This window comes from Centroberyx affinis, unplaced genomic scaffold (genome assembly GCF_046629955.1).
Source record: "Centroberyx affinis isolate AG114_WGS23_722 - 3 ecotype Tasmania unplaced genomic scaffold, CSIRO-AGI_Caff_v1 ptg005361l_1, whole genome shotgun sequence".
In the NCBI taxonomy this organism is placed as follows: Eukaryota; Metazoa; Chordata; class Actinopteri; order Beryciformes; family Berycidae; genus Centroberyx; species Centroberyx affinis.
In genome coordinates, this window is record NW_027282676.1 from 58,138 (window position 1) to 79,634 (window position 21,497).

Sequence of the window (21,497 nt, forward strand, 5' to 3'; positions counted from 1 at the left end):
TCACTTTGTTTCACTCTCTACCACTCAGGAACCTGCTGATATTTACTAGTCATATTATGCTTCAGTAAAGCAGAATTATTACACAGACACATAACAGCATCCTTAATGTGGCTCATTGATTCAGCTCCACCCCACACATTGCTATTGGCGACTTCAAGACCACCACCACCACTGCTGTGCATGTTGAGTGTTGATGGGAGTGTTTGTTGACTCTGGGCGGCTGGTCCAAACCACCTGAAGGTTAAATGAACTCTGATGTCTGTGGACTGGTAGAAACGCTGACACAGTGCTGGTTTTTACTCTCAGATTTAAATGTAAATGACTGTTTTGCTGTGACGTGACACAGCAGCACAGCCGGGCCGCAGCTCATAAAAAACGTAAAAATAAATTAAAATTCAAAATTCAAAATAAATACTCCGGTGTGCAGCCTATAATGTGGTCAAATGCAGTTCACAAAGAAACAAAACAAAACCACAACTTAATAAATTGACAATGAAACTACTTTAGGCTACACCACTGTCTTTACACCGTTGTTCAGAGGCTTAAAATCCAACTATACAAAATATATGATTATCTACTGAACATATTACATTTGAATAAAGAGGTGGAGATAAATGCTGTAGAGAGTCATTTTCAAACAAATTTAGAGACTAATCAGAGACTAATCAGCAAATACAGAGAATCTGGGAAATCCCAGAGTGTGAACCTTCCACTGGTATATAATTTATGATAGTACAAGGTACTTTGACCTGTTGAGTTTAATTTGTACAGAAACAGAGTCCTCCATGAGCAAACATGCTTTTTAAATGGAGCCTCTGTCTCTGCTTTATCCTGGAGGACAAATATCTGAGCTCTGTTTAGTTTAGTTCATTTATTAACAACATATTGTATATAGTTAATAGAAGATAAAAGAAGCCAAGAAACAACATGCGATTAGATTCACAGTTCTGTAGAAACAAAGCACAGGCTGCTATCACTTTAATATTACAGGCCACTCATTTTATTCTGAATTACAGAAGTTTTCATCAAGAAGAAAAATATTTTGTAGAAAAATGTATCAACAAAAATGACTGTAAATTGAAGTCAAGGATTAAGCGAAGCCATTTGAAGTCACTCTGCATAACAGTGTCAGTTACTGGAATGTGAAACGTGAATAAATGACTTTTAATAGAAAAGCATATTCCGGAAGTGTAGAGATGAATGTTTTACACTAATGCTTAGTGCTCTGTGGTTGTGTTGTCCTGGAAGTAGAGGTCGGCGTACTGCAGGATGTGGTCGACGGCGCTGAGCAGGAGCACATCAGAGTTCACATCCAGGTCCAGCTGGGACGAGTAGTTCTTCACCGGGACGATGTAGGAGGTGGACATCCCCAGCAGAGCCCCGGCTCTCTCCATCTACACACACACACACACACACACACACACACACACACACACACACACACACACACACACACACACACACACAGCGCTTTATAGCCAAGGTGGGCCGTTGAGCAAGAATTGTTATTTCATTGCATTAATGAATTTCATTTGGACCAAACTGTCACCCGAGTTTCAAAGTTGGACACAGTAATTAACTGTGACGTGTCCAGGTCAAAAAGTATTTACGCTAACAATAGATTAACTATTAAAAAACAAAAAACAAGAAACAAGATGACAGGCTCATTGATCCCTACGCCTTCACTGTACACCTGATACATGCATCAGTACGCATTATGTGTTCTCATAGGCATTTTGAGTGCATTATAATTCCTCAGTGTCCTTATAATGCACTGCAAATATGGTTATCATGGAAAGTTACCAACTTCGAGACATTATAATGACTTAAAAGTACTTGGATGGAAACTCAGCTAGTCTTAGTGAAAAATTTCTCTCATACAATTTGCAGATTGGAGTTTTAGCTCGACAAACATTTCTCAGAGGCAGAGCTGCTCTGGAGGCAGAGAATCTCATTGGTTGAGTTAAACCTCAGTGGGCGGAGCCAAAGAACCTGAGTTTTTTTGAGTGCAAGTTGACTAACTGGCGACAAAGGAACTCTGGTCGAAAATCAAAATCAAAATATAAATGGCAATGACATTTTTTCATTCATTCATCATCATGGCAACATGATGTTGAAGGTCAGCAGCTAGCTAACTTGCTGACCTAGATAGCTATAGGCTAGTATGGCTAGTATGAACTTGGAAGGTCAGCTAGTCTAACTAGCTAACCTAGATAACTTAGTATGGACAGATTGTATTTTTTCAGTTAGCAGCAGAGCACTAGGCTTCATAATATTAGCTTCCTCCTCTCTTACCTCTTGTCTTCTTCACTGAGCTTCAGTCTAACTTTACTAGAAAAACTGTGGTTCTTTGGCTTCGCCCTTTGGCTTTGCCATTGAGATTTAGCTCAACCAATCAGATTATTTCTGCCTCCAGAGCAGCTCTGCCTCTGAGAAATGTTTGAAGAACTAAAACTGCATGGTTTATTGTGGCCTACCATTTGCTGGATGATGTTGCTCTTGTAAACCTGGGTGATGTCTTTGGCCGTTTCCATACAGACCTTGTCCACATGGGTCAGCAGGGCCACCTGGTGAACACCTGGCAGAGAGGACATGCTGACATGAAGGAGGTTCATTGCAAAATTAGAGATACAACATTTGAAAAACTGACAAAATGGTTAATGGTTATGATGAAGTGGACTACAGAGTTTTTTGAAGTTATTATTTGACAATAGAGCTTTGCTTACAAAGGGACATTGCAGTCGTGGCCAGATCCAACACATTAAATCTAATTCTGGTAAAATCATAAATTAGTGGGTTAATCACTTTGGTTGTATTTTTTTTAAAATATAAAAAAATATTAAAATATTTTACACTTCTATAACCTATAGGGAATGGGCCTGTGTCTCATTGACTTATACTCAGGTGGGTGGAGTCCCAAGTTGTTCTGTAGCCAGCCAGTAGAGGGCAATAGGGAGGCCTGGCTGCTAATGTGGCAGGAACAAGCTATACTGTATAATGGCTGCAGAAGACAGGCTGTGCTTTAGGAACTAACAGGGGGGCTGCATACACACTGCCTGTCAATAGTTTGGGAAAACCTGGCTTTTGAAAATGTTTCATAAATAAGTATGTTTTCTTTTTTAATAATAAGTTAACCTCATTAAAGACTTACTAGATTTAGTTTGAGAAAAAAAAATCATACATGCAAATATTTGTGAGGATAACACTAAAACAATTAAACTATACGTTCATCAAAAAAAACCTCATCAGCAGCTGAACTGCTGCTCACACTTTCTTCATGACAAGTCAGAGACGCTCTGCCATGAAAAACCTTCTCTTCGCACCAAAGACACTACAATCAATATGAAGCTGACTGTTGAAGAAATAGATCCAAGGTATTAGGAAATATATATTTTGTCTTAATACAAGCATTGCATGCATGTTTTCACTTACTTCTTAATTGAAAAATAACAGAGAAAATAATACTTTGGAAATTAGAAAAGGCAAGATGTCCCCAAACTTTTGACGGGCGGTGTACATCATCGTCTGAGTGTTTGAGAGTGTGTTTGTTTTCAGTCCTGGTCTGTGCTCACCCAGGTCGCTGATGTGCTCTCGGAGCTGCTGGAAGGAGGTGCAGAGCCCTCTGGAGTAGGACAGCACTTTGGAGGCATCCACCACAAACACCACACAGTGGATCTTGTCTTTGAGACTCGGCTTCTTCACGTAGCCCGCAGTCTCCAACCTCACTGGCTGCTCTGCGCTAAACTGCAGGAGAGGAATGAAGAGATTCAGCAACATCCAGATGTCTAACAATGTTGATGTTTAAATCAAGATGATGTGTGAGGAAAAGGAGAAGCTCCATTGAAGCAGTTGGGGGTCAGGTGCCTCGTCCCAACAGCACCCCACAGGAAGTTCTGAGGAAGTGGGAGAAGCGTTACTCATTCACTTTCCCAACCCTGGTAGATTCTCGATCTGAAGAGTTGAACCACCAACCGACTGGTCACAGACCTGCTTCTCTAAGCTTCAGGCGACCACTGTCCCATGAAAAATATAATTAAACCTTTATTTAACCAGTACTGAAGAGGATTAGGGCCATATGTGAAAATTGTTTTTGAGTTCTGAGTTTAAAATTCTGAGAATAAAGTCAGAATTCTGAGAATGAAATCACAATTCTGAGTTCTGACTTTATTCTCAGAATTCTGAGTTCTGACTTTATTCTCAGAATTCTGACTTTAATCAAAGAGTTCTGAGTTTAATCAAGTTTAAACCAGGTAGTCCCATTGACACTGAAAATGTTTTTTTGAAGCTGCAGTAAGCAATTCTGCATATTGGCGGCCCCAAGTGGCAGGAAGAGGTAGCTGTTTGAATTTTGAGGACCTGAAAACCCAAACATCCTTTGTGGTGAGGTCAGTTAACTAAATGTCTTCTTCTATTTTAATTATTGTAATATTGTTTGGCCATCATATCCCAATCACATACTTTTAATCCAAAAAAATGTTCTTAAGGATGATTCCAAACTGCATCTACATCTACCTCTGCCACATTGTTTAGAAAATATAAACTATTTCCTGTGTGTATAACGTGTGTGTTTATGTTTAAGCACATACATTAAAAACAAAACTTCCCAGATTCATTCCATAATCTTTTTATGTTATCATCAGACAATCACTCATATCCAACCAGGCGTGCAAAGGATTTTCATTTACCTTACTGTCGTACTTGCATCCATCAGTTTTTCATCAAATATAGAGGAGCTTGTGTATGGAATTCTGAATTCAAAGTCATCTTCTCTAATAGCTTTCAAATCACATTTAAAGTCAAGAAAAATTAATTTTGCACACCTAAAGGTATTTGTGTGACAGGTGCGTAGGACAAGAACCAAAAAGGTAGATGATCAAGAAGGAATAGAATACACTATACAATATACACTATACCTTCTAAATCACATTTAAAAAAATATCTTATATCTAACACAGATTGTGCTTGAGCAACCAACCTCCATTATCTCTTGTGCATATATGTATGTATATATTTATTGTTGTATTGTCCTATTTTTATGATAACTATTGTGCAAATGAACCAAAACTGAAACTGTGTGTGTGTGGGGAGGGGGTTCAACCATCATCGCTTTGCTGCCGTTTAGAGAAAGTTTTGGTTTTCACTCTCAAGTTTTCGATCTGTCACTTCCTCTGTGCAGAGAACATTTCCCACCAGTGAGCAAATTCAATTTGGGCAAACAGGGAGAATGTACAGCGTCTCCACAATTTGTGGGATGGGACAGGATGGGATGGGACAGGATGGGATGGGACAGGATGGGACGCTCTGCTCTGCTCTGCTGCACAGGTGTATTTTATATTAACATCTTCCCTGGCACAGCTTTAAGAGAGACAAGCGATATGATAAACATAAAAGTCGCAAACGAACAACATAAAGCAACAACATCAATGTCAGGATCCTGCTCACCTTGTGTCCGTCGGGGGCGTGGCCTTTAATGACGGCCAGGGCGTCATGGAGGGTGAGTCCGGTCATCTCTCCCTCGCCCAGACCCATGACGTCACACAGGACCAGGCCGGTAGGATCCTCCCCCTTCTGACCGCGGATGTCGAAGGACTGCAGCTGGCGGAAACAACAAGAGAGTTAACCTGATGTACCTCTGTAACAGCTCTCCATCCTCAGAGGTGCAGCACATCTGATCCAGTGACCCTCCAGAGTTAGATGCATTACAAAGAGTTTTCATGCCACCATCTGAAAAACGTGACGCCTTGTCTTACAAAACGAAAACACAAAAGTTAAACCAATGAGAGTAATTTTTAAAAGGATCGCAGGGAACTTGAGTCGTTGGTCGATAACATAACACCTTTCCAAACTGAATCCTTTATAATAATGATAATAATCATTTATAAAACATTATTTCTCTTTTCTCTAACTAGATCTAGGTCGGGGAGTTATCGAAGTTATCTACATTTAAGCCCTTAAAAAGTATTAAAATGTCTTAAATACAGGTATTAGAGATCTAACTTTTTTCTCCACGCAATGAAAGGTTTCTTTTCATGACATGTCCACTCTTAGATCAATGCAGAACAGGGTTTGTAGTACAATCTGCATCTGCTCTCCTTCTAAAGACAGCTGGACTTCATGTTCCTAAACTATTCATTTCTTGTCCTTTCTCTTATTCTGCCATTTATAGTTTCACAACGCTAATTAGCTGTGTTCAGTCAGAAACAGGCTTGTTTTGACTGATTTGTTTCTTTATTTTGGTTTTCAAATTGTCCTTAAATTAAATTCCAGATTGCATTAAATGGGTCTTAAAAAGTCTTGAATTTAGCTTCCTGAACCCTGCAGATATTCTGCTGGAGCCAGCAGGTACTCAGTGTTTTACTCAAAGGCGCTTCAACAGGCCAAATATCTCTACCGTACATTTTAGAGATATTGAACAATGAACTTCAGGTAATAAGTGAACATTCTGAGGAAGGCGCAACACCAAAACGAGCACCTGTAGAGTTTTTTGAAATCCTGATGCACTACTTACTGCCTTAAGGTAATGATTTTTTCCCCTCAAAAAGGGAAATGAACTCTACTGATGTCTTTCTGTCTCTCCATTTGTAACTTCATACCTTCTTGGTGAAGCTGGCTGAGGAGGAGCCCACCATGGCTCGGTTGGTGACTCGTCCATCAAACACCGACTGGACCGAACTGATGAAGCTGGACTTCCCAGAACCCACCGGGCCCAGGAGCAGGACCCGCGCCCGGGTCGCCTCTCCGCAGTCCGGCCTGTAGGAGCCGACCCTCTGCATCAGGCTCTTCTTCTGCCTAGGTTTGAATTTAAGATGCTCACTGGCTGTTCAGAATGAGAAACACTTCATAATCTACAAGAACAATAAATTGCACAGGAAGAGTGTATTTGTCTAGACAGATGAGTCGGTGGAATGGAGGTAATATTCTGATAGTAGTTACAGTTGGAACCTTAAGACTTTTCTCTTGCAAAATTAGCAAACCTTTATATTCTCACAAAAAGAAAGAAATTATTTTGGCAGCTTCACATACTTCAATAACAAAGTGTGAGACAGAAATTCAAGTCAGTTCTCCCCATGCAAAAGGACATGTAAATGTAAAATATTAATAAGAGCACTAGAGCCATAGTTAAACTAAGTTTCTGTAGCGTGTGGACGAGGTGCAAATTAACAGTTGTCCTTCCTTTTTGACTTGATTTTGTGTTGAATTTGGAACTCAAATACATTTTTCACATGTGGCCCTAATCCACCTCCTTAACAACCAAGACAAACCACGCCATCAACAAAAAATAAAATAACCAACATGGTGAAAGACTCAACAATGGAGGAGTGAAGATGGACTGGTTGGAGACAGAGTCTTCTGGAAGGCCTGCTGCCAGTTTCCAGCAGTGGGAAACAAGTCAAAACAAATCTTAGTGATACAAACTGGGTGTTTATTTGGCAATATTGGCAGCTAATTAGGTCGCATTAATCACAAGAATACAGAAATTTAAAAAAAAAGTTCAGCCGTTGCTTTGTGTTGTTTCTCAGCCAAGAAACCTGGTTGCTCAGCTCTATGGGAAGTAAACTTTAAAAACTTCTGTACTCACAGAAATGAGTTGTTCCTGGTTGCCTTTATGGCAAAATCCCTTTAAAATTAATTAAGGGAGTAATTAATGGAGGATATCCCATCAAAACCTGAATCTCCTTACTTTCTAATTTAATGAAAGTTTCAGGGAGACAGGAACTTCCATTAATTTCCACTTAATAAGCCTGTAAACCTGCACAACAGGCATGAAAAATCCCTTAATGTCTAGTGTCTCTGTGAATCAACCTGTGAATAAATCCCTTACTTACTAACCTTACTTTTTAAAATCTGTTATTTTTAATGGATGATTAATGCTTATTATATGTAATGGAGAAATTAAGGACATTTCAGGGATAAAAATTAAGGGGTGTGGTTTCATACTGTGGTCCAAAGAGGTGAGCTGGTTGCCCAAAGTGAGAATGGAGGCGAGTCTGAAGTCTGAGTATAAAATATTTTTGCCGTTTTTACCTTTTTTTAATAGCTAGCGTGTGTGTGTGTGTGTGTGTTCACAAACCCACAGCTGTTACAGAAGTGCAGAACCAGGCTGTACTCACTCTTCTGTCCACTGCACTTCCCTCCACTCAGGAACCATCTTTGGTTCACCTGTTGAGTTGAAGAGTTTTAATGAAATATACAATGTTTGAAAATCCTGACAATAATAATAATAATAATAATACATTAGTCTTGTATAGCGCTTTTCTAGGTACTCAAAGACGCTTCACATACAGGGTAAAATCATTTAATAGGTACATTTATAATAAAAAATAAAAGACAAGAATAAAAGTAGGTAGTTAAAATTAGAGGAATCATGAGATGGAGGGAGCTTGAAGAGGTGGGTTTTGATGGCCTGCAAAGTGAAATGCATGAAAATAAAGCTGATTACTAAAAAGTCAAATCCACCCAAAACCACTTTCACACTGTTAAAAGCAGCTCTGTCTGGCTGCATTCAGTAGTTTGTTGTGTTTTTCTTCTTGGTGGATAACCGGCCAATCGTAGACGAGGTGACGTCACCTCCAGATGTTTCCAGCAGCTCCAATGAAGTTTGATATGAGAAAATGTTTCAGGATGTAAAACCTCAGCGGTAAACGTCAGGTTTTGGTGTCAGTCCCTCAGAATCAAAGAGCGAGGGCTTCTTTCTAGAGCCGCCATTTTGCACCAAGAGACGTTCAACAATCATACAGGGAGAAATCCATCAGAGAAGAGGAGAGAGACCAATTTCTCCACCCACAGGAGCAGGCGAGAGACCAGAATGCAATGCAGTCACAAGTCACAACATGACTTGATGTTGTTGTTGTTGTTGTTGATGACAAAATGTAACCTCTTTCAGCAAAAAGGCATCATTTGAGTTATGAAAGGTATTCTGGGAAACAGAAGTAGTAGTAGAAGCAGACGAGGCAGGTTGAGGGAAAGTGGGTTCACCAAAAAACTAAATTACAACACTTCATCACTAAATAACTCCTGGTAACGTTTTGCAGGTACTTCAGGTAACATTTTTTATTCTGTTCTGTAGCAGGGCAATGCCACAGTGAGGCAGAATATTCAGCAGAACTGCATGTTTGTTGTCCTACCTGAGAATGTAAACCGTGGTTTGGTCTCTCTTTTCTTTATCAGGTGGCTGTTTTTTTCTGGGGTGGCGTCGTCGTCCTCCTTGACAGCCACCGGGCCGGGGTTCAGAAAGGACTTGGTGGCGGGAATGGGAATTGCTCCAAAATTAAACGCCATGCTGATGAGGGAAAACAAATATTTATTCACATGGATCAGAGGAGAAGCGAGAAGGAAGAAAGAGAAGCAGCAGCAGCGCGCAATGTGAACGTCCTTGGTTAATCATCCTGCACTTAAAATATATTTGATTTATCCTAATTCCACATAATGCATTCCAACAGGGAGTTATTTATTTACTAGAACGAAAGATGAGTGATTTTGGTCAAGGACAACAACGCTGACCATTTTCCAGTCTGAACAGCACATTCTCTGTTGCCTCTGTGTAGAACTAGTTTAATACAGAGAACGGTTCATTATGGAGCACTGGTGGCATGGAATCATTACCAAGTTTTTTGATTTCAGAAAGTAATACACAAGTCATTTACACAAACACAAGATCTCAAGTCAAGACTTTAGAAACCTTTTCAAGTCATCAGAGTACAAGTCAGAGTCAAGTCCCAAGTCACCAGAACCCAAGTCAAGTCAAGTCTCAAGTCTTCTCTTCATGCAGCAAGTCAAGTCTCAAGCTATTGAAACTGTGACTCGAGTCTCCACCTCTGCCACCTATGCTTTTACATTTGTGTATTGACTCTGATGGAAAAAAGTTCTTTGCATACATGTCCGATTAAAAAATAATTTTAAATAACTTAGTGGCACAACAAAATGTGCAAAACGTTAAGTAGTTTGAATACTTCTGCAACGCTGCATCACGGTAATGAAGCTGTTAAAAAGGAGAGTAAACTTTGACCTCCGCATCACAACAAGGCAAACAACCATAAATAGATAAATAATCTAATAATCATATAATCAAAGTAGTATGGGCTATTTGGAGAAAAGACCTTTAATTCACGCGCTTCCCCCCTTTAAAACCCTTCCGTCATACCGTCATGTAACCTGCACCAGTTTGATAACACTCATTATGAACGCACATCATAAATATTTATGTCAGGTAGTAAAGGAGAGTAAACTGTTCTGCAGATAAAAAAGGTGAAACTCCATCCTGGCCCTACCTGTTTGTACCAAGGTGTCTCTGGATCAGAAACGCTGCCGACAGATTTAGAGAAAAGCAGCTTTCTGACAGGAGCTGATGCTTTTCTGGAGAAACGAAAGTGAAACTTAAACCTCTTTGTTTTTTTACACACCAACTGTCCACTGCTGCAGCCTCCAGTCCAACACTGCAGCGGCTGGAAACGGGTGTGGCAGGTTAGAAGTAATCTGGTAATCTGGCAATTAAACCTCCACCTGTGAGTGTTTTAACCTGTTTGTTAATGAAAGAAACAACTACAGAAAAATATATATTCCACCTGTCGCCTAAAGCGGCCTGGAATACTTCAGAGGTTCGACCGATGAGTTTCTGAAGGCAAATTGAGGGTTGAAGCTGGAGCAAAGTATAGAGGATCATTCGTGCCAATATTTAGTATCGTCAGTTTTCATGCCACCCCACCCAAAAAGAAAAAGAAAAAAGAAAGCATTTAGTGTTTCCCCTAGAATTACATTCTTTGTTAGTCAAGGCCTCTGAAACAGCATTTAGATTATAAGACACTAAAACTCTCCATTGAAACCCAGAAAGTACTAATACTACTGTTACTACTATTTGATTCCAGCTGCTGCTTTGATACCATATTAAGAAAGTAAGCAGTTTACTGCAATTAAAAAATGTTGCCAATTTTTTTAATTTTTTTTAATCTTTTGCTGATCTGGAGAGTGTTATTCAAACCTTCATCTCCGTTTAGATTATTGCAACTCTCTTTATTCTGGTCTTTTATTGATATATTTCTTTTTATTACTTCTTTTTATGATGGCTGGCTATGATCAGCCATTCTGTTACTGGATTTACTGAGTTCAGTTGTAGTATCAGTTGTAATAATAATAATAAACAACTTTATCTTTGTAGCAATTTTTAAAAATTATTATTACAACTGATGCTACTAGGCCTACTACTACTGCTACTGCTAGATGATGGGACAATAAAACTCTCCATTAAAACCCAGAAAATACTACTACTGCTGCTACTATTACACACACACACACACACACACACACACACACACACACACACACACACATGCTCAAACACACATAGGCCTTACTGATGCACATAAACATGCACAAATGTACAGTATACACATGCATGTACAAATGTTCATACACACATACAAATATGCACAATGTGCACGCACACACACACACACACACACACACACACACACACACACACACACACACACCCTGTCTCTACCCAGCAGCTCCAGCAGAGGGAGCTGCTGTCTTGTGTTTGAGGCTGCAGACGCTGAGCTGCTGACTGACAGCAGAGTTCAGCCTGTGGCCGTCCTTCATCATCATCATCCTCTTCCTCTTTTCTCTTCATCCTCCTTTTGCTCCTCCTTCTCCTTCTCCTCTTCTCCTCCTCTCTCCTCCTCCTCCTCTTCTCTTCCTCTTCCTGCTCCTCCTCCTACTCCTCTTCCTCTCTCCTCCTCCTCCTCTCTCCTCCTCTTCCTCCTCCTCCTGCTCCTCCTCCTCTCTCATCCACCTGCTCCTCCTCTGCTCCTTTCTCCTCTCCTCTCTGCTCCTCCTCTTCTCTTCCTCTTCCTGCTCCTCCTCCTCCTCCTCTCCTCCTCCTCTCTCCTCCTCTTCCTCCTCCTCCTGCTCTTCCTCCTATCTCCTCCTCTCCCTCCTCCTTCTCCTCCTGCTCCTCCTCCTATCTCCTCCTCTTCCTCCTCCACCTCCTCTCCTCCTCCTCTGCTCCTCTTCCTCCTCCTCTCCTCTCCTCCACCTCCTCCTCTATCCTCCTCTCTCCTCTTCCTCCTCTCCCCTCCTCCTCCACCTCCTCTCCTCCTCCTCTCTCCTTCTCTGCTCCTCTTCCTCCTCCTCCTCCTCCTCCTCCACCTCCTCTCCTCTCTTCTCCTCTTCCTCCTCCTCTCTCCTCCTCTCCCCTCCTCCTCCTCCTCCTCCTCAGTAACAGCCTGGTATTCAATACTTCCTCCTCCAGTCAGCATGAGGCACACTGTCGTCTCTCAGTAGTTTTTAATTAGAGCTTGTTTTCAGCCCAGTGTTCAATCTGTAGTTGATGGTGGTGATTGCTATTTGCTGGATATGAAACTTGCTCTGTGTGTGTGTGTGTGTGTGTGTCTCTCAGGTGTGTGAGGCGGGTGAGACCGATACATCAGGCCGATATTGACCTTTTATTAAAAATCAGATATCGGCCAGTCAGTGTCGTCCAGCTCCCATATGATAGACATGATGTCATTTCTTTGATTGATTGTCTATGAGAAGTCCTAAACCTGGATTGATTCTGATGCAACATGTTGACTGGACAAGTAAACATGAATACGTGTTATCATTATTATCATTATTATTATTAGTAGTAGTAGTATGCTGGGTTTCAGTGGTTTTAGTGTCATGTAGAGTTATAGTGTCCCATAATGCTCTAAATGCTGGTTCAGAGGCTTGGGGGAAACACTGAATACTTGGATTTATCTGTTTATTTCTTTGGGCGTGGAAATGGTTATATTTAAAGATATTGAATATCGGCTGTTAGCAGCTTCAATCCAAAAATATTGCCCTTCAAAAACCCATATCAGTCCAACTCTGAGGTGTAGTGATGTTTCTTACAATATTACAGGTCAAGGCACCTGTTGAGCCCAATCTGTGCCAGTTAAAAGTATATGAAGTATGCACCTGACCTAGTATAGGATGTATATGATGTGTATATACTGTACATGTAGTATGTACAGTATAATGTAGTATGGTATATGACATGTATATTATGGTATGTAAAGGCCTTTGAGACTCGACTGTGATAAAGGCCGATATAAGTAGACTAGATAGAAAAAAATGAAAAATCTGTCCATATATTGTATTGCAATTTGTATCGTAATCAACATATTGAGCAAAATAATCACAATATGATCATGTGTTACTTACTGATATATATTATTATATTCACCTTGTTCTTGTTCTTTGATTCAAATTAACCCAATAACTGTGGTTGTACTGGGCAGCTCCCAGTGTGAAGGTGTGGAACTGGATGAATGTGAAGCTGAAAACACTCGTGCACGCTCAGCAGAACCCTCTCCAAGATAAACAAAATGTTAAAAATATGTTTGCTTCAGTTGTTGTTTCAGTTGTTTCAGGTCTGCTGTGTGTCATGCAGCCCGGCTTCGGCTTTATCTGTGGCTCGCTGCCTCTCTCTGCATGACAGATCAGACATAATAACAGACAACACACACACACACACACACACACACACACACACACACACAACAACAACAACAAGCCGCTCTGTCTCTCTGACCTGTGGCCACACCCAGGTTTTCGCTGCGTCAGTAAAAATAATGGATCGTCATTCTTATTTTGGGAGACCCATGCAGACTGTCCACAGAAAAATAAAGGTGGCAGCTGTTTGTTGTGAGTGAAGCCACAGAAGATCCTTTCAGACCGAGGTTCTCTAAAGCAGTGGTTCTCAATGTGGGGTCTTGGGACCACCAGGGGTCCTTGAGGGGGTTCCAGGGGGTCCCCAGCAAACTGAGGACTCGCTAAACTTCAGCATTATTTCATTTACAAGAAGTTAACACAGTCATGGGATTCTGAAGAAAATCATATCTGACAATAAAAATATTCTCAGATTTGGGTCCGAGAGACAAAATCTCATCAAATGGGGGTTCGTGGCCCGAATATGGACTACATTTGGGGTCCTTGATATAAAAAAAGATTGAGAATCACTGCTCTAGAGGACCATTTCTGCTCTCCTTTCTCCACCTGAACCTAATAGAACAGGATAAAGAATATAATAAAAAAGAAACATGTGTGGAACATGAAGAACAATAGTTTAAGTTTAAGTTTATTTATTTATATAGCACCATTCATACATAGAACGTAACTCAAAGTGCTTTGCATAAAATGCATTGATTAAAATAATAAATGAATTGAAAACAGTGAATGGGTTAAAACCATTACATTGCATTAAAATAACATTATAATTTCAACAATAAAACAGTAAAATAAAGAGCAATGTAAACGGTAAAAGGCAATGTTAATCAAAATCTAAGTTTAAAAGGTTAAAAACAATAAAGTGGTTCTTCAGTAGGTGATGGTTCTGCATGGATCCACACAGCCTTTTAAACAACCAGTTAAGAACCATTATTTTTCTGTGTGTGGTTAGGAAATGCTGAGTCGCTGTTAGGATGGAGGAGCATGGGGGGGGCGGGGGTACTTGATGTTCCCAAACAGGAAGTGACACATGCAACATTCGTCTGACAGGTCAGTTTCTGCTGTAGTTGGAGCAGCTTACTTACCTCTGGGCAAAACCGAAACCTAAAATACGAGGTGGCGTGGTGCGGCGGCGGCGAGCGGCTGTCATTAAGACGCAGAGTCACCGCTGAGGGTTTGACAGCAGACTATCTATAGGCTGTTATCTGGACCAGGATGTTGCTCCGGACAAACTGGCGTCATGCAAACCAAAATCCAGTGAGTGTGCAAAACAGACCGCATGACTCACCGCCTGGCAGAGACTCAGCCGTCCTGTAACAGAAAAACCAGGTTCTACTGCCGGAGTGTCCATCGCTGTCGAAGTCTCCCTGACCTCTGACCTCTGACCCCTGACCTCTGACCCCTCTGTGTGTGTCTCACAAGGAGATGTCAACAAACTAATTCCTAAACAAACTTTATGGAGTGTGGAGATTGTTGTGATCTAAAACAAAATGTACTAGTAAAATATACTCATATTTTGACATTATGGACATCTCTCTTACGTTAACCGTAACCTTAACCTTAACCTCACTGGAAATGTTATGCCAAACCACACCTCTAAATGGACGTAAAAAGAGGCTTTTTTTTCATTTTGACTTTGCTGAGTTTAGAGATTATTTGAGAAACATAAATAAAAATCATAGAAATAAGAGAAAACTAGAAGGGTACTCGGAGAGCGCAGACCTCCGCCAAGGTTCGTGCTATTATTGCTTGTTTGTCAGTCAGATCCGGATCCGCTCCAAAATTTAATGGGTTCTTCCTTGGCCCATGCTACACCCTTCCATGAAGTTTCATGAAAATCGGGCCAGTAGTTTTTCCATAATCCTGCTAACAGACTAACAAACAAACAAACAAACTGCACCGAAAACATAACCTCCTTGGCGCAGGTAATAACAATCATAGAAATAAGAGAAAAAAATGAGTCTGAATTCTGAACCCAGAAGAGAGTAAGAGGAAGAGTAGGAAGAACTTCACAGCTGCGATCAAACATGGTTGGATTGATCCCAGGTAACCCCCCAACACACACACACACACACACATACAGTATATACATGCACACTACCACTTGAAGGTGCTACGTGTAGAATATTGTGTTTCTCAAAAAAAAAAGATTTGGCATCTTTGTTTTTTGACAGATGAAAGACAGAAAGCATTGAGGGAGAGAGAGAGAGGGAGAGGGGGGTGACATGTGACAAAGGTCCTGAGCGGGATTTGAACCCGGGACGTCACGCTTACATGGTATACACCTCAGCCCGCTGTGTGTTTCTCAAAATTAAGACCACATTTCCCATAAACCCTGTTGCTTCCTGGCCCAGAGGGATGTTACTACTTGTCCGCCTCTCCCCCTCCCTGCCATCGCTCCATTTTTTCCTCATTAAAGTGAGGAATCAGAAGAAGGATAAGAGCCGATTAAAGGCCTTGATAACAGCTAATATGCATTCTGACCAGGTGAGATAATGTGAAGCTGAGAGAAGTTTCCTGTTTTGTGCCATAAAGCAATTCATTTTCCCTCCAAATCCAATCACATCCAATGTAAAACGCAGAGCAGAGGCTGTTAGAGGCTGACGGGCTTCTTGATGATGATCTTTGTTTACGGTAATTATATTAATGTCTCAGAATTAATGCGGTGATGATTTATTGACGTTAAAATGAAACACATTTAAAGCACCGAGCGCCTTCAGTTTGAAGCAGCTCCTCCTCAGCATCTGTGGCTGTGAGGTGAGGAGGTTCAGACAGCTGCAGCTCTGACTCAGGAGAGAGAGAGAGAGGGAGGGAGAGAGGGAGAGGGAGAGAGGGAGAGAGAGAGAGAGAGGGGGGAGAGAGGGAGAGAGAGAGACAGATGGCTAAACAGGGAGATATGCAGGCTATGCAGTCGTGTGACACTGCAAGAATCCCCCCCCCAACCCCCCTTCATCCACCACACTGGGTCACACACGTACTCAGACTACTCTCTCTCTCTCTCTCTCTCTCTCTCTCTCTCTCTCTCTCTCTCTGTCTGGTTCCTGCACTATGAGGACGGTCACTTGGCCTCGTTAACCCAAAGTGCTGAGAGGATGGAAATGAGAAGACGGCAGCGATCTGGATGAGGCCTGCTGGAGGAGAGGAGAGAAGGGAAGGGAATGGGAGAGGAGAGGAGGAGAGGAGGAGAGGAGGGGAGAGGAGAGGAGAGGGGAGGAGAGGAGAGGAGAGGAGAGGAGAGGAGAGGAGAGGAGAGGAGAGGAGAGGAGAGGAGGAAGAAAAGTAGAACAACAAAGACCTTGGTTGTGCTTTTAAAATGCTGTTTGTTTGTTTTTCAGGCAGTGAGAAAGCTTTAGAAAAGGGATGACCAGGCGTTTGTGAAAATCATCTGCAGAAAGGTGAAGAACACATGGCAGACAGTCTGATGAACACACAGCCCATCAGCTTCAGTCTGTGTGTGATGGATGCAGTTTACAGCCTGTTTGTATATTAAACTTGTCTGTTTGGCACTTTTTTTTTTTTTTTTTTACTTTTTTTGCACTTTTTGGTCCCTTTTGCACATCATGTAAAAACAAGTAAACTCGTCGTGCCTCAGGGATGACTATGGCTATGTGTAGCACATTATTACATATTTAAACATATCAAAAATGTGCACCAAGTACAAGATGCTTTATTTTTGTCATTTACCCCAGAAGACGCAGTCTAAGACGGAGACGTTACTAAACTTTCACTGTTAAATTCTGTGGAGCTGAATTTTAGCCTTTTTTTTTTTTGCCAACATCTAGAACCATTTAAACATCTTTTAGCTAATCAATGTAAAACTGCACAGTGGGATAGGAGCCAGAAAAGCCCAAAATCAGTTTTCATCACTCTTCTCTTGAACACTTACAGTGATGTTGAACTTAGTATCTTGGGTTGTGTCTGAGCTACAAAAACTTACTTTAGTGAAGTTTTTAAATAATCCCCCCCAATGTATTTGAATATATATGTCAAATTGCAGAAAATTGTGTCATCATTTTCCTTTTTTTCTGGGGAAGGACCCCCATGCCCCCCACTCTAATTGTGCCCCCCCAGAATTTTGGCTTGCATGACGCCCCTGGTCTCTTCCTCCATGACAAAACCCCAAAATCAGTGATTCTGTGATCTGTTGCTCCAGTAGAGGAGACTGGAGAATTGCGTTCTTTTTCTCTCTCCATTCACTGCCATTGTCTGGAGGAACAGTCTGAAAATCACTTCTAGCACATAAAAGAACGCTGACAAAGCAGATTCTGACAATATATAAAAAACTAGTCATGCTGCTGAATTGTTTTTAAGTGAATCTCTTTCTTTATGTTTATTAAACCTTTCAGTTTGAACAAGTGGAACCCTGAAATTCCTCCAACTGGATTTCGGTCACAAACTGTCTCCATGTGCACTGGAGGTCAAAGCATTTTGACTGACAGGTTTTATTAGTGAGCTGGAGGTGCAGCGCTGGTGGTTCATTTCCAATGTAACCTGAATTAAATGATAGGTCAGTTGATCTTTAACACAGATTAGCATTTGCCAACACAGTGTTACATAACTGCCCTTATTTCCTGTGAACTGATGAAATGAGCTCAGGTTTCCGTCTGGAGTCTTCTGTGAAACTTCTCCTACTTCTGAGAATGAAGGACTGACAGGTAAAATGTCCCTGCAGGCCGCTGCAGACTGCAGCACCACGCTGGTTTGGTTTAGTTTGGTTGGATTTGGTTGGGTTGGGTTTGGTTTGGTTTGGTTTGGTTTGGTTGGATTTGGTTGGGTTGGGTTGGGTTTGGTTTGGTTTCGGTTTGGTTGGGTTTGGTTTGGTTTGGTTGGGTTTTGTTTGATTTGGTTGGGTTGGGTTTTGTTGGGTTTGGTTGGGTATGATTGGGTTTGGTTTGGTTGGGTTGGGTTGGGTTGGGTTGGGTTTGATTGGGTTTGATTGGATTGGGTTGGGTAGGGTTTGATTGGGTATGATTGGGTTTGGTTGGGTTGGGTTGGGTTGGGTTGGGTTGGGTTGGGTTTGGTTTGGTTGGGTTTGATTGGGTTTGGTTGGGTTGGGTTGGCAGGAGTCGGGAGCTGGTCTGTTGCTGCACTTCTGACTGGAACTGTTTGTAGAATTGAGGTTCAGTTTCTCTCTCAGCCAGCAGAAAACATCTGAATGTTCTGACAAGGAAAACTTTGAAAAGAGAGTTGCAGTATAGCGATTATTTTCAGTCTACAGCCTTCCAGAAAGAATGGGCTGGCTCTTTGTAGTACTGCCACTTCTGTTGTAGTTCTACTAGTTCTGTTGTGGTATTCCTAGTTCTGTTGCAGTACTACAAATTCTGTTGTGATACTACTAATTCTGTTGTGGTACTACTAATTCTGTCTAATTTATTCTAGTCTAATTTACTTTTTTTGGCTGAACCCACTCCCTCAACCTGCCTCTTCTGCTTCTACTGTAGTTAGATTTCCCAGAAAGCCTCTATTACTGCCAGAGAACATGCCTGGACTTTTCAGTATTCAGCTGTGGGATTGATGCGGAGGTGGAGACTGGATACAGTGACAGTAAGAGCAAGAGAGTGAGAGTTTCTGAGAAAAGGTGAGAGCCGCTCCTTATTCAAAACCCAACCTGTCTCTCTGCTGCTCCTGTGGGTGGAGAAATTGGTCTCTCTCCTCTTATACGATGGATTTCTCCCTGTATGATTGTTGAACGTCTCTTGGTGCAAAATGGCGGCTCTAGAAAGAAGCCCTCGCTCTTTGATTCTGGGGGACTGACACCAAAACCTGATGATTACCGCTGATGTTTTACATCCTGAAACATTTTCTCATATCAAACTCCACTGTAGCTGCTCTGAAAATATCTCGACATTACGTCACGTCGTCTAATTTTTCTTTGTAACTTTGGCAAGAGAAGAGAGAATTCCTTCACATGGTCCTTTTACTTGCAATAAACTTACTGATTACTGATCCAACATTTCAGTCCTTAGAACTTCATCAGGTAAAACTGAGGAACAAAGAACATTCCAGACAGATATAGCCAACACCTCCTCAGGTGAGGCCAATCAGGGACCATGAGCTGTCAGGCAATCAGTCCCACAGTCTGTATGAATTTAGCCAATTAGAAGGCACAACCCACCATCAAAAATGGACATTCCACAATCTATGATGGACGGCAACTACATCAATTTATATACAAACGTTGAATTATATAGTTAAAGTTGAAAACAATTAATCCAAAATCATCTCTTCCATAATGACAATAATAATATTAGGCTAATGGTAAATCTCAGGGTAACATTATCATAATTTCACTGTTTAGGCTACCCCATAAATATACCTCTAAATAGGCAGTAGGTTACCACAATTCAAAATTTACATAGCCACATTCAATCATATAATAGTAGAAATAGAAAATAGGAAAAAAAATGTAAGAAAAAATATTAATATAGAAAAATACATTGAATCTCACAATTGAAATACATAAACATAGGGATGATGAAGACAATGTGCAAAAATCATCCAAACAGGGCTTCAATACCTGGGCAATAGAATAAAATTCATCATTAGTGGATAAATCTATAAATCTAATAACAATCAAATAGGAATCTGTCCTGGCTGATCCCATACAGAACTAATATTCACAGCATCGCATTAAGTAGCAACTTAGTAACTTTGGAAAGAAAAGTGCTATACAGTACAAATATAGTTATTATTATTATTATAGTAATAGTGCTTCCCAATCTGCCTCATGGATGGAGAATGTAAATTGCCAGGTGTGATGAGTCAGGTAGTCTTAGGAAAGTGACTATTAATGTTGTTTATGTGTTTCAGAAGGAAGTACATGATGTCATTTTCCCGCGCCTGCCTTCAGGTTGTTGTGTCTTCTGTTCTGCCTGGGAGACACGGCGGGTCTGGACTCGCCTCACAACACCAGAACCGGTTTGGTAGTTTTCATCACAGCCGGAGTCTGCTGTCGGCATTTTTAACTCTTATCTCGGATGGTTAAACAGTTTGAGTCACGGAGGGCCTTTGAAAAGAAACGTGGTGAAAACATGTGCAGTAAATACGGATATAGTCAGGTACATTACAGAACACTGGTGATCCTGCAAGGCACTAACACTGCCAGGTTAGAGGTTTGATTCCCACTGTGTTCACTGTGAGGAGCTTGCAGCCACTAAATGGCACATAAAGAGTTATGTTGACTGAGATTTGTGCCGCTCGTTATGGAAAACAGGAGAAGGACAAAACAACAGCAGACCACTTTGACATTTGTACCAAACTAGTGAAGAGCACCAGCAAGTCTGCCTCTCAGAAAGTGACAAATGGATTTGACTGAAATCTGGTGGACAGATAGCCATTTGCCCAAGGATTTGGTGATTTGTTTATTTGGTGATGATCTGGATCTGGGATTTCCACCATTAGTTGATTATTTTTTTTAGCCATAAATATTATGCTGCATCCAACTGCTAGTGGGAAACTCCAACATCTGGGACTTCCAAGTCGGCTCCTAAACAGCGTTGCACTCATTTTCTTGGAAAATCAAACCCGGATAAACAAACATAAACTGTTACGGAGGCTGCAGCTTCGAAGATTGGACAATTGTTGAGTGTTGGTGGAGTTGCCTGATATCAGACAGAACTGTCAACTCGTTCCACTCCGTTTCCATCTTCAGTCTGACATTGCCTCCACTCTAACCGATTCCGTGGGGGAGGGGGATTCGATTTTCCCTAACCGATCACTAGAGACCGACGTATCCGCCTGAATCTAACGTCACTTTAAGTCGACGCTGATGCGTAGCCATGACGACACCAGAGACGGTTCAGAAAGTATAGAGCATCTTTGACGACACAGAGCGAAGTAAAAACAAAGTATGACGACTTTTAATGGATTTAGAACAGCCTGGATAGCAGCGTCTATCTTGTCTATAGCGTCTCCATTGTTGTTATTACTCCTCCTTGGTTCCGGCTCACAGCTTGACAACAGCTTGACGACAGCGTTAGTCCCGCCCCTGGCTCTGATTGGCTAATCGTTAGTCCCCCCCCCCCCGGCAC

At 41.3% G+C, this 21,497-nt stretch overlaps 1 protein-coding gene across 1 annotated transcript; it reads right to left on the reverse strand.

Annotated features, from left to right (window-relative positions):
• Positions 1-919: 919 nt before the first annotated feature.
• On the reverse strand, positions 920-10,348 carry ifi44g (interferon induced protein 44g). Its single transcript, XM_071546620.1, has 8 exons — positions 10,269-10,348; positions 9,126-9,280; positions 8,112-8,160; positions 6,594-6,789; positions 5,443-5,595; positions 3,573-3,744; positions 2,478-2,578; positions 920-1,394 (listed from the first exon to the last, which is right to left on the reverse strand). The coding sequence occupies exons 2-8, from the start codon at positions 9,277-9,279 to the stop codon at positions 1,218-1,220; spliced, it is 1,002 nt and encodes a 333-aa protein (XP_071402721.1). The 5' UTR covers position 9,280; positions 10,269-10,348; the 3' UTR covers positions 920-1,217.
• Between the last annotated feature and the right edge of the window lie 11,149 nt (positions 10,349-21,497).